Below are 13,680 nucleotides of genomic sequence, written 5' to 3'. Positions count from 1 at the left end.
AGCAGGAAAGTGGTAGTAATTTATCTCAAGGGGAGTCAGACTTGGAAAGTATACTTGAATTGCCAGAGACAGAGTGCATTATTGATGCAGAAAGAAGTGTAGCAAAGTGTGAATCCTCTGTTTCAGATTTTGCAGAAGAGAAAGGTGAAATAAAACAGTCTGAAAACTTGTGTAGTACATTAGAATGTGAGCAGTCCAAAACTCAAAACTTTAGACTGATGGAATCTCAAGAGACTAAAGTTAATCCAGAAGGTTTCAGAGAGGAAAGCAGTAAGCTGTTAGCAAGAGGTGATGCTATTGAATCTGTCTTAATAGAAAGTAATCTTACTTCTCAGGCACAGTTTGCAAACCCTCTGAGTCAGGTCTTGATAACTGAAAATGTTAAATGTGATGAAATAGAAGGGGCATTAAATGGACAAAGCAAGGAATTGGTGCCTGAGACTTGTTCCAGTTCATTTGACTGGGAAAAGAATGTTGTGAAGAAGAATAATACTTCAGAGATCATCTGCCAGCCTACTTCAGAAATGGATTTTAAAAGTGGTTTGGCTTTTTCTACTCAAGAGGACTTGGACAAGTGCTTTATAAATAATGAAGAAATGGATACTCCTGTGCAAGTGGGAGTTGTTTTGGAATCCACAGTTCCTCCTGATTTAAATTTCAGTCTTGAGAAAGTTGTCAGTTTCATTGAAACTGATTTCATAGAAAAGGCTGCTTTTTCCTGTACATGGGAAAACAAGGGAGATACAAATTGTGCTAGAGGCAGTACATTTAGCTGTTCTTCAGAAAGCTTGGAAGGGGGTACTGAGATCCTGCCTGCTGAAACAGACAACACGTGCAAAGAACCAAGCTGCTTTGAGAGGGAATATGTATACAAAAATGAAGTGAAAATTCCAGGTGAGGAGCAGCCAGTAGATAAAGAACCTCAGGCATGTGTTGAATCACAGATCATGGATGAAAACTCTTATAAGAAGGATGCTTTTCTCCTCCAAAAGTCTGATTGTCAAGAATCAGGATGCAGGACTTCTATATGGGAGGCTGGAATAGATCCTTCTAGAAGTGGTTCACTATCAGATGGGGGAGAAGGCAAAGTACTGAATAGTTTTGAAGGATCTTCAAAAAATGCCATCAAAAGGTCTAAAAATGATTTTGATATATCAGAGCAGAGCAATGACTCTGAAGAGAAAGATTGTTCTATACAAAGAGCTGGGTGTGTGAAATGTTCTGAATGTTTTCCCATGTTCAGAAAGGAACTGGGAGCTTCCAGGAGAATTGCAGGGGGTGCTCTGGAAACTGGTGCAGTTGTTGATGCTGATTGTCAAGTATGTGAACTTCATTCAATGATGCACCCAGGAAATCCTACTATAGTTAGTCATCTAAAAGCAGGCTCTGTGGTGGATATGGATACACACTGTGAAACAAACATCTCTGCAGGTGCTGCAAATGAGGGGTCAAGTGTGGCTGGGGATGGTTATGACTTAGCCTCTTGCAAAAGGGAGTGTATATTAGTAACCTCTGAAAATACTGAGAGTGCTAATGAACTCATGGTAGATTCTAACATAGCTGGATGCATCAATGGCAGTGAGGAAAGTCTGTTAAAAACTGGGACCTCAAAAGAAGGCTCTGTGATGCCAGATGCTTCAGAAAATAGATTACCACTATGCAAGATGCTAACCACATTCTCAGAAAATTGCAGGCTGGCTGTAAAAAATGGTAAATTAAATACGGGAGTGTTAGCCCTTGGCAATTTATTAGAAGAAAATGATTCTGAAAAACTTGAGTCAAATGTGGAATTACACAGTGTTGCTATGGGGGTTTCAGTGTTAGAAGAAAATAATAATAATCAAACTCACAACACAGGAGAAAACAATACTGATGTTATCATAGATAGTAGTAGTAGAAAACAGGTTTTCATCAAGGATCTTACAAATCCAGCCCTATCTGATGTAAGCTGCAATTGTGAGACACTTAGCCAGCCCTCTGAGCCACAAAAGACAGTATTTGAGAAGTTAGATATGTTGGAGTCTGAGTCTTGTGCTCTCAAAAAGAGCAATAAATTGAAGTGCAGAGAGCAAGAACCAGCTGAAATCTTGACTGTTTCTACCAAGACAGCTGCCCAAGTAATGCATGCCAAGCTATCAAAGAGACTGTTTCAAGGTAAAAGAAAAGCAAAGACTTTCAAAGCAACTCAGCCAGTTCTTGCAAATGCTGATACTTCTATGCAAACACAATGCTCATCTGAGACGATAAATAAAATTAGGCAAGAGATAGGCCCTCCTCTGCCCCCCTTGCTACTGCCTTTGATTGCTACTCCTTCAAAAACTGCCTGTACATTGTCCCCAGTAATGTCTTCTCCAGGTCAATCCTCTTTGCTTTCCCCCCTTGATGACCTGATATCCCCACTACGCAAAACTCCTATTCCTCCTCTCGTGTCTCCATTAACAGATACTCCAACAGGAAAATCTGCTCTTTTATTTTCTCCTCCCTCACCCTCAGAAATGGCAGGAGGCAGAAGGAATCGCTCCTCACCTTTGAAATTTTGTACTTCCATTCCAAAGCATGCGCTTCCTGTTCCAGGAAGATTTCCTCTCTTAGCAGCCAATAGTGCTGGTCCAGGAGCTCCTCAGGAGAACTCTGTGAAAATATTGGACACTATGTATCCAGAGCTGTCTGCAAGGGCAAGGACACTAAACATTCTGAAAGGCAATATTCAGCTTAACCGATGTGCTTTTTCAGACAGCCAAAGTTTGCCAGGACCTGTGTGTCAAATAGGTGGATTCAAAGCAATTGCATCTACATCAACTGCTTTTGTTAAAACTGGGAGCAGTTTTAAATCTGATAGTAGCAAAGATGAAGACAAAGATGTGCAAAATCAGCAATTGTTACCAAGTTCATCAAAACATTTTGAAAAAAGGACACTATTGCAGGTATCTATGCCAAGAAGTGCCAAGAGACTGAGGTTGGACAGTGAACCACCAAAGCTGGAGCCAAATGATATTGCTGCTATCAAAAATACTAAAAATACGATCTCTGAAATGCAGGAGGCTTTCCATGATCAAAGCTGTGAAATCAGTGATTCATCACATGGTTCCAGTTCAGAAGCGTCGCTACCAGTAAAGAAGGTTATTGATCCTGACTGCAAGAAAATTTCTTTGGCATTAAAGAAAATTGCTGGATCCTGTTTTGACTTGTTGCCGGTTATTAAAGGTCACGTGTATGTTGGCAATATTTCAAAGATTCCAGTAATGAGAGATGAAGAGAAAGAAGTTGTCTATGAATTTGGTATAAAAAACAAGGTAAGAAGCATAATTTTAAATATTATGATTTAATAATCACTTCTGTGCAGATGAAAAGAGTGTAAGTGTATAGTATGTGAATTCTCAATTGTTTTGGCAATCCGCAGTGCCAAAATGTAGTCTTAAAAGGTTATTAGGGATCTAAACTTGTGTAACATAAGAAAATAAAGAACTGCACAAGAAATTACTGTTCAGTGGTGTCCAAGATGCAAAATTGCATTCTAAGTACATTTGCTTTCCTAATGTATGCATAATCCACTTTGGTTTTGCCACATTTTTTGTAGCAGATAGTATTAACAGCTGTAGAAGGAGTTCCTCTAAAACAGATCTATTGCTTTTAAAATTTTTTTCATTAAATAACCTAAACTGCATTGCATATACAGTAGTGACATACATTTCATTCTCTATTTATCTTTATTATTCTACATCAGGTTGTTCAAATAAATTTTATTTAAAAAATCTTTCCTTAGTTTGTTTCTCAGGAGTTGCTTTAGCGTTGAAAAATTTCACTTCATTTGCCATCTTTCTCATAGATAATTTGTAGTCTACAGCAGAACAATTCACCAGCTGATAAATGGCAGCATTTTGTCCTGTTTTGGTTCTTGTGTGTAATTCAGTTTTCCTCAGAAGTTACTACCAAGATTTCAGGTCATCTTTGTTAGGAGTTCCCAAATGTGGTAATTCATAGAAGCAAGGCTGCAGCAGCTTTATGTTGCCAGGTCCAGCCAGTAGCAAGGCCAAGTGTGTATTCCTAGCAGACACACATGCACACAGTACACAACTGATCTTGTTCCCTTCCCTGGCTAAATCATAGTGAGAAGCCTGGCAGTGGAAAACTCATATGTACAGACAGTATGGATTCCTCCAGTAGCTAACATTAGGCAATTGGTATATCCAGTTGGTGACTACTGTTCTTCCCACTTGTCTCGTGCACTGGCAAACTTACAGATGCAGAAATGCATACACATTCCTCCAATAGCTGGTCCGGAATTATGCCTGACCCTCAGATGTTTGGTCTTTCAGGTGCTTGTCTTGAACTTTCTGGATCCCCACAAAGCTAACACTCAGACTCCCTGGTGTCTGCAGATACCCAGTCTGAACTGTGTACTCTCCAGCACCTGGCTCCTAAGCCTTTCATCCTACTCCTCACTTTTAGCCCTCCTTCTAAAGATCCTGTAGTAAGTCAAGCACAATCCCAATATTCTCTTTCCTTGCATCTCATATTGAGTCCTGTGTTACTGTAGGCAGGAACATCTCCCTATCTCCTGCAGTGTGTAAGGTGACCTGGGGAGAGGCTCTGCTGTTAAGTAGTCTAGTAAGTCTCACACCTGGACAATGGGCTGTTTGTCCTTCTGTGACAGCCCTGGAGTAGCTAAGTCGGGGTGCTACATTTGCTCTGATTAGGTTATCGGAGTTCTTCTACCTGTCATTATTCCTGTTCTTGTTCTTTGTTTGAGGAAAATCTTTTTTAATCACATAACTAAACAATTTATTTTTAAAGAATAGTCCTATTCTCCACCTGTTTAAGGCATTTTTATTCTGGAAAGTTGCTTCCCCTCTCTTTTTTTTTTTCCCCACAATGTGCCTCTGATTTACTTTTCTGTATTTTCATAGATATGCAAACAGTGTTCTTGCAAATAGGATAGTAGTTCTTTTTATTTGTCATACTACTACAGCATTATTACCACATAAAGCCTTAAGCAACCTGGTCTAGTGGGAGGTGTCCCTGCCCACTGCAGGGAGGGTTGGGACTAGATGATCTTTAAGGTCCATTCCAACCCCTTAACATTCTATGATTCCATGAAATATTTTAACTATATAATAGCGTTAACAGTATTTTTTGTGCCTTACAGCATTTAGCAGATTCCTTGCTGCATGTTATTCTCAGTAAGCTCAAGACTCAGAAGAATGCCACAAATTACAATTTCAATCAGGCTCTGTGCCGAGTCTATGCAGGAATTTGTCGACAGCTGGGAGATTTGGAAAGAGCTCGACTCTTCTGCTATAGCCTGCTTAAAGAAGGTATAGTGTGGCTTAGTGACTTGTATCTTAACTATGCTGTGTCTTTGCTGTAGTGTTCCACAACTATGTTTGTAAAAGTCCTGTGAAAGGGATATCTTCTTTAGAATTTTTTCCTATAATGCAGAAGTCTAGACTGTTCTAGAAGAAATTTCCTTTCTCACAGTTCCTCCACATCTGTGTTGTAGTTTGGTGGTGACTTGGGCTCTTAGTAGTCTACTTATTTTTCCAGAGAAATATTTATTTAGGAACCTCTGTGCTTTCCTTTTTGCTCCATCATCTCCAAAATGATAATGTGATTCCAGGGAATTTTGTCTGTTTAGCCTATTAGTATATTCTTGTTTTAATTAAGTACTGATTCATAAAGCAAGTATGATTGAAAATCATCTGTTGGCTTAAAATAGTGTCAGGAGTTGGACAATACCTTGATCAAAACCAGTGTGTTTTTACAACACATCCTCATTGAAGGGTTTTTCTTCCCATTATCCAAAGTCTTGCTTGGTTGAGAGGGTTTTTTCCATTTTGGTTCCCTTCCTCTCTCCTGCTTCCTTTTGTTCCTATAACAAAGATAACACATCCATAGATACTATCACAGTACTAAATTAAGAGACTGTCTTAGTTTTGGAAGGACTTCACTAAGTTTGAAAATACCAAGCCATGCAGGGCTAAATAGTATAATGGCATCTGTGTTTCAAGTTAAAATTAATAAAACTTGAGAGCACTGAGGAGCAAAATGCTACAACTTGTGGCTATTTCAATTAGTGGTTATCTTTCATGTAACATTTCTGTCTTTTTCCTTTTCTTTTAGAAAGGTTCTGATTTCATTTTGTTCTTAATTATCTTTTGTTTTTTTCTTGGGGTGTGATATTTTTGTTTGGTTGTTTTTTTTCTTGGGTTCTCTTTGGAATTCTGGTTTTTGTATCTGTTTTTCTATCCTTCATGCAGTCCATTATAACTCTCCTTTGATTCTCTTATGTTAATGGTTTTAATACTGCACCATGTTAGAAACTATTACTTGTCAGGTAGCATTTCTTAGTCTAAAATAACAATTAAGCCTTTAGTTTTGCAGTACCTTGTTACTTTTACTTTTTGTGGGCTCTTGCAAATATTAAACATTCCCCTTTTTTTCTTTTTTTTTTCCTAGGTAAGATCCAAACTTCAATCAGAATTAGGGCAACACAAGCTACATAATTACCAAATTGACTATAAACAGTCAATACTACCTCATTAGACTTGCATCATTTGTTGTCTTTTTAAGAGTGGTAATAGTATGCCAGGCATATGTATTCCAGTACTGCATTTCATGCATGAAAGTAATATATACTTTTTTACATATTCCAATGTATTTGTTATTGCTTACAGTCTACACATTCCTACACACTCCTGTTTTATCTTCATATTTTGCCTTGAAGCTTTCTGCCTTGGTGTTCAGAAAGGTCTGTTGGCTTCCTATTCATGGCCATTCATTCCCATTCATATATGCTCACTTCAACTTGTATAATGTAAAATTTCCCTAACGAAGTCTGGGGAAAATTGCTGAGCAATGTCAGATTTGAATTATACAAAAGTTCTTTGCAGAATTTTTTGGTTTGGTTTTTTGGGTTTTTTTTTAATGTGGATTTCGTAGGTGTATGGGTGCATGCTGCACTCTGATTTTTTTCTTTTCTTTCTTTGCACTAGTTCTGGTTTGATCCAGTGATCAGAGTGCATATTTGTGACTGGAATGTATTAGGTAGGCTTTTGGAGGGCATGTTCCAGTTAAATTTCATCCTAAAACAATCCAGTTTCTATGCTCTGAGACCACTCTCCTTAGTGAGCTAAAGTGCAGTAAGAGAGATGAAAGGAGAGAGTGAAATTACACTGAGGGAGGTGTCTAAACTGTCTGTGTGGGTTTTTTTCTTGGCTGTCTTTTTATTCAGTCTCAGGACTGAGATGGACTGGTATGACTCCCCTTCCTTGGGCTGCAGTTGTGATGTTACTTCTATGCCTTCTTTCCTAGTTATCTCGCTGCAGACTGTACTAGCTTTTAATGCCTGCAGATAGGGGGTTTTTAAATGTTAAAGGCTTACTTTGTTATCTCTTTTTTTTTTTTCTTAGACTTCCCAGACTCTGAAAAATTGGTTCTATTTATCACAAATGTATGGCCTGACATATTTGTCTTCCAAGGTGCAATTAACAAAGCTATGCAATTAGTTGTCAGGCAGAGTGCCAGCAATGAGATACTGCCCTGTTTGAGTGCTTACATCAACTGGGAACAGGTAATGTTTGCTTTCATTGTCAGTATCAGCTTTTGTCTGCATTGGTGGCTTTGCTGGCTGAATCAAATCAAGCAGCTTACTTCTAATGAAGGGTGTGAATCTCCCATGGAGTCTGTACACTTGCACAACTAATGCTGCTTCAGGGCTTTTTCCTCCAGTTGTCCAGGCCCTACTAGAATACTTGTTTTCCCTATTAAATACTAATCCCTCTACTAAATATTACAAATAAATATTGGTTTTAAACTTTAACTAGCATGTTCTTGGACTAGGGAATTCTGTCCATCTGTGGAACTGTGACTGATGTTCTTTGAGATGCTGTTGTTTAGTATTGTTGGAAGTTTTTAATATGTGTCAGTTTCGTCTCTTTCCTAGGTCTCTGTGTAATAGGTAGTTTATCACAGTTAGTTTCAAGATGATCCTGTCTCTTTTACTTGTGATCTTTCTGCAACACAGACTACAAGTACCCATTTATCTCCAAAAAAGCCTGTTCAGTTCCTGAGCAATTGGAATGATCAATACAAAACCTGTAATGGCAGAAGAAGGATGACCAGTGTTAAGGATCTTAGACTTTTGAGATTTGTCTTCAAGACTTTGAGCCCTTGGGCAAATAATTCAGCTTCCATCAGTTTTCAGCAGGCACATATTACCACCCTGAAAGGGACGTTGCAAAGAGGAGAAATTGGGGCACACTTGAAATCATGAGGAGCGAGTTTATATTGTGCAGATGGAAAACTGGATGTGCTTCACTTCTAGAGGTGTCTGTATAACAGGCTTGTGTGTTTGTTTGAAGGCTAGGGCTCCATATTTTTGAAAACCACATATTAATGCCAGGCTTGCTTGCTGGAAGTGCTGTAGTTTTGGAAATATCAAGTGAACAAAATCATCTTGATTCATAATTCGCCTATTCCCTATCCTAACATGCTGCTCCACAACTGCCTGGAAAACTGCAGCTACTCTTACTGCTGTCAGCAGAGCCTTCAGGTGTCGTATGCTGGTTGGGTTTTTTTTAAGTGTTTTTTTTAGTTCTGAAATCGGCCCTAAATTTAAGAGGGCATGGATTTGTATCTGGATTTTTTTGTTAAATCACAGCTGTGCTGTAGGGTTAAACTCTGGTATTCAGAGTTACGCCGTAGTGCAGTCCCTGTTCAGTGCAGAATTTGTATTGTCCATTCTATTAGGTTATTGCTTTCAGTATCATGCCAATAGAGATGCATATAAGTATGTCTTAGTAAGTGTTCCTGGAAATGTTAATTCTGTGCATTCACAGCACCTATTTTATTTATGAATCTCTGTGAAACATGAATGCTGTTGCAGCTGGGGAGAAGGACCTCAGAAATTTCAATACTGATGATAGGAGATGACATCATCCAATCTGTAAGGTGTTTTTAGGCGGAAATACAGGGGGAAATTTCAAGTAGATTGTGACCAACAGTCTGTTATACCTATAACTTTATGATTATTCTGCTTATGAAAGTAAACTCAAGTAGAAAGGATATTTATTTCTTGGTCCAAATGTGCCATTTTAGTGACTTGCCCCATGACTTGTCAATTATACGAGTTTTTGTACTGAGAAGATTTGCTAAGCACCCACTGTGTTTATGTGATAAGCCTAGACTTTTTTTCTTAATACTTCAGGATATTCAAAGGATATTTGTTTTTAAATTTCCTTGCTTCCCCTAGCCACTTAATTAACAGAATTGTTTCACATGGCATGTTTTTAGTTATTGCTACCTCAACTATTGAAAGTACTTGCTTGGAAATTAGCCCCTAATGAAGAATAAACAGTAACAAATGTTAAAATTATTTAGAAAGTCAGGAATATTAGTCTAATCTTCTTGCATTGCAATAACACTCTTCTGACCATAAAGCTGCATTGAGAGAAACAAAAATCCCCAAATTGTAGAAGGAGATAAGAGAATGGGCATGAAGTCTGTGGTTTTCATTGTTTGGGTTGTTTTTTCTCCAAACTCTCCTTTTAGTAAAAGCATCAAGAAAAATACTGAGTACTTGAAGGTTTTGGGTTATGTACTCTTTGAGTAAATTCAAACCAAAGTTGGATTTGTGTTGTAAGATGCTGTGTACAGTATCAAATATATATAAATATCAAACGTATAGTTTGATTCTGGCTGGTAACTTTTCATGCATTAAGATAATTATCTTCTAAAATTCCAGAGTTCTTCTTTAGATGCTGGCATTATGGTATCCAACCTGCTTTTAGAAATGCAGTCATGTACTAAAGTAGAATTTCAACTCAGTGAGGAATATGGAGAGGATCTGAGTGAAGATGCTTGGCAGTACATATTTGCCATCGATCTACTCTGCTCTCACCTGAAGTGGGATTGGACACATGACAATGTTATAAGGTATTGTGGCAAGCAGTTTTTTCAGATGTTTTCCTGTGTGGCTTTTCTGTGGTTTGTTTTGGTGTTGGTTTTCCAAATTGATTATGACTTAGCTTTTAACATAATAAAACATTGCATAGAACAAGCATCAGATCTTACTTTTAACATGCAAACTGATTTTTTAGTCCTGTAAGAAACAGAACATCTCAGTATGACATTTGACAGCAACACAATTTCATTTCAAAACTACTCTGAACAGGAATGATTCCTCCAGAAAGTTAGCTTTGATTGTTTGGGTTTTAAACTTTCTTTACATTACTCATATTTATGGCTGCTTGGAATGTTACAAGTTTTCCTAGAAGGTGAATGAAAGATGCAAGTGGAGCTATGGAACCCTTTGCCTGCGTTATTGTATGAATTCTCTACCACCCCTTCATGCAGTATCAGATTTTCAAATTCATTTCTCTTTCACAGCAAAGTGCTTTGGCCTTCTATGGATAATTGGGTGAAGAAAAGAAAGGGGCATGAAACTGCTCAGTCTGTTCCTGATAGTGTTGTAGCGTTGACACTCAGGCTAATTGGTAAGTAATCTAAATTCTTGGTTGAACTTCTGCTTTGTATAGGTATGTCCTTTAAAAGTGTCAGCCTGCCTGGAAGTGAGTTGCATTCTTCCATTTTATTGAATCTTGATTATACTTTTTTAACTTAAAAATTTTTCCCCTTAAAAGCCAACGTTTTACAGTCCTATACAGATATTTTCTGTTTATCAGCCTGTGGAAAACAGGTACTTAAGTTCTGAGAGATGTTACTCTGATTCATGATGACAAATACCAACAGGTTTTATGTATTTAAAATTAAATCATATGTAGCTACATAGAGAATTACAGACTGTCTTGAGTTGGAAAGGACCCACTAGGTAGGATCATCAAAGTCCGACTCCTGAATCTGCACAGGAAAGCCCCAGGAATCATACCACGTACTGGAGCATTGTCCAAACACTTCTTGAACTCTGTCAGTGCTGTGACACTTCCCTGGGGAGCCTGTTCCAGTGCCCAAACTCCCTCTGGGTGAAGAACCTCATCCTAATATCTAACCTAAGCCTCCCCTGACACAGCTTTATACCATGTGCTTGATAGCAAAGTCTATAAAAATAAGGTTTTACATGCAACATAAGACCACAATAATTTTATTTTAGATTAATTTATTTGGGATCTAGATGGCATTCAAGGTAAATAGATGTAATTTGAGTTTCCAAATTTTTCACTATGTAGGCTGTATTTTGTTTGTTAAGCAAAAATTGCATTCTTTCTGAGTTTTACACTTTAAAACTGTAAACCTGTGGGAGGTTGGATCAGTCTGATGAAAAATGCCTTGGGGTCTTTAGTTACAAAAGGAATAGGACAACTGTTGTTCCCAAGACAACATGGTAACAAGAGTTCATATTTTTGTAATTGAAATTTGCATGTTCAGTTGATACGTCAACAGAAAATCAGGAAGTCTGTATGTTAGGAAATTGACTGAATAGTCAGATACATAGTACCCCTTTTTTTTCTTTCAGGTCGATTGGGCCAAATAGGTTTGAAGGAAGGATATGTTGCTGCAGTGAAGAATATTAGTTCTGTAGTTGGACTCTTTGTACAGCATGCAAAAGAGGAAGGTAAGGTTTATTTAGAGGAGCTTTAGTGTAACTCCTGCAATGTGAAGTTTTGCCAATGCTAGACCATAACACAAATTGAGAGGCACATGACAAAACAGACCAATTGTGCAATTTATGTTAGTGCATAAAAAACCAAGCAGTTTTTGAGTCCCTTTCTCTTCCAAAGTTAATGAAGCATTGACAGTGTTACCTTCTGTTTGAGGCTGAGAAAAATTCTGAGATGGTTTCAGCCACCTTGGAATTGGACTGTTTCATGTAAGAGCCTATCAGCTGCATCAGAGAACTTAAAGGGTGATCTTAACTTGAGCAGTAATAGCTAATTTTTCACTTAAGCAGCTCATGCTGGTGCATACTACTTGCAAGATTGTTGTACTGGGAGAAGGACAGTCCAAATTCTTGACTGAGACAAAGCAAGGCAGTTAGGGTAGCAGAGATCTACATGGCTAAGTTGTTCTGGATATTAAGTACATTTTGCAGTGAAGCATTGGCTGATGCTAGGGAGCTGTTTTGAACCAACTGTATTGCTTCTCTTCCTTTCAATCTCAAATTCTTCCAAGTTAAGTGCTATATGTCTGTGTTTCAGGCTCAGTGTAAACCTGACTGTTTTCATAAGTCTGATTACTCTTAACTAGAGTAAAATCACTAGATGCTTAACTCTTTTATGCCTTTTGAATGGTGAAAACTTTCTGAATTGAGAACTGAAAAGTGCCAGTATAAAATGAGATGTTAGGGAATTTGTGTGCAGGTTGTCATCTTGCTATGGTTTGGTTTCAGGCACCACAGTTGTTGACGTGTTTTATTTCCAGTTCTTGAACTAATATTTTCTTTAGATTCAGGAGTCCCAAAAACGTTCTTGCCTATCAAAGTTTCTCTAAGCTGATTTGTGTTAACTTTTTGCAGGTGTTCCCTGGGGTGTGCAGCTGGCAGCCATATATTCACTATGTGACTTGGGTTCAAGCAATCCAGAGGGTATTATTGAGGCCATCCATGCATGGAGAGCAACAGTTTCTAACAACATCCCATCTGCTGTCACAAGTGGCATAGCTGAAGTCACTTCTCTATGTGAAATGCAGCTGAACTAAAATCTAAGGAAGTGGACTAATTGGAAGGAAGAAGTGCCTTACCAACTAAGCAGTAGTTGGTTCCAGTCAAAACCAGTACAAAGTGGTGTGTCCTGTTGTTTTGAAGTTTTTAAACAGAATGTCTGATCACACAACACAAACTCAAGTATTTTATTTGGCTTTTATGCTTGAGGGAAGAGCTTTTAAAAACTAAATAAAAATGCTTGTTTTTTGTAATAACTGATCAGTGATCTGAAAACCAGTGCATCTTCAGCTCCAGAGGTATTTCTGGTTTGATGTCAATGAAAAGCAGTAACAATTTCCATACTTCTATCAATTTGGAGCATGGGCTGTTTGACACAACAGAAAATTCAGCCTGACTTTAAAACCTGGCTCTATTATTTTGTACTCTACTTACAAAGTAAACATTCAGATAGCAGAACTGTGCCCAGATTCTGCTTTATTTTGCTTGAATAATCTCATAAACTTAATTTAAAACACTTACTTTTGCCAAACAGGTAGGAATTGACGTTCTGTGTAGCAATCATGTATAGAGTAACAGAGATGTTAAATCTTTGAACTTGTATATGCGGTATATTCTGATAATGTGTCTCACATTTGATATTGTTCCTCTTGGGGAATTTTGTGTATGTAAATAGAAAGTTGTTTCAAAAAAAGTTCACATTTCTAATGATAGCTTCACTAGACTCCGGTTTTGTATCTTTCATAATAAAAGAGACAAACACCATTGTGTTCTTGTTGATCTTTTTAAATAACACAGAAATTGTTGTTTCTGGCTTACATAAATACTGTTTTGGGGGGCAGGATGAAATTATCTGAGGAGGTAATTTCACTGAGTGAATTGCCCGTAACACTGCAGTTCTGGCCACTGGAAAGAGGGTATATTGCTTCTCTCCACAATTTTCTGGTATGCTTTGGGGGCTTGGGAGGTGGCTTCAAAAATCCATTGAAAACTTCTGTTTTCACTCTGTTACCATATGAAGGGGTGAGCTTTGCTAATGCAGATTCTCGTTGTAGTGGGGCCTAGAT

General features: G+C 38.0%; 1 protein-coding gene across 1 annotated transcript in view; it reads left to right on the top strand.

Moving 5' to 3' along the window:
• ICE1 (interactor of little elongator complex ELL subunit 1) overlaps nucleotides 1-12,738 on the top strand; it is a gene marked incomplete at its 5' end in the record, with an annotated part of 30,144 nt that extends 17,406 nt beyond the window's left edge. The window contains 7 exons of the mRNA XM_009084028.1: nucleotides 127-3,293; nucleotides 5,147-5,315; nucleotides 7,410-7,570; nucleotides 9,743-9,933; nucleotides 10,387-10,493; nucleotides 11,471-11,569; nucleotides 12,470-12,738. Of these exons, the coding sequence (XP_009082276.1) occupies nucleotides 127-3,293; nucleotides 5,147-5,315; nucleotides 7,410-7,570; nucleotides 9,743-9,933; nucleotides 10,387-10,493; nucleotides 11,471-11,569; nucleotides 12,470-12,651 (4,076 nt within the window). The remainder of the gene's footprint in view (nucleotides 1-126; nucleotides 3,294-5,146; nucleotides 5,316-7,409; nucleotides 7,571-9,742; nucleotides 9,934-10,386; nucleotides 10,494-11,470; nucleotides 11,570-12,469) is intronic.
• Nucleotides 12,739-13,680: the final 942 nt, after the last annotated feature.

The sequence above is a fragment of the Acanthisitta chloris genome, unplaced genomic scaffold (assembly GCF_000695815.1).
Source record: "Acanthisitta chloris isolate BGI_N310 unplaced genomic scaffold, ASM69581v1 scaffold21401, whole genome shotgun sequence".
NCBI classification, from domain to species: domain Eukaryota; kingdom Metazoa; phylum Chordata; class Aves; order Passeriformes; family Acanthisittidae; genus Acanthisitta; species Acanthisitta chloris.
This window is presented reverse-complemented; position numbering and strand designations above follow the sequence as displayed.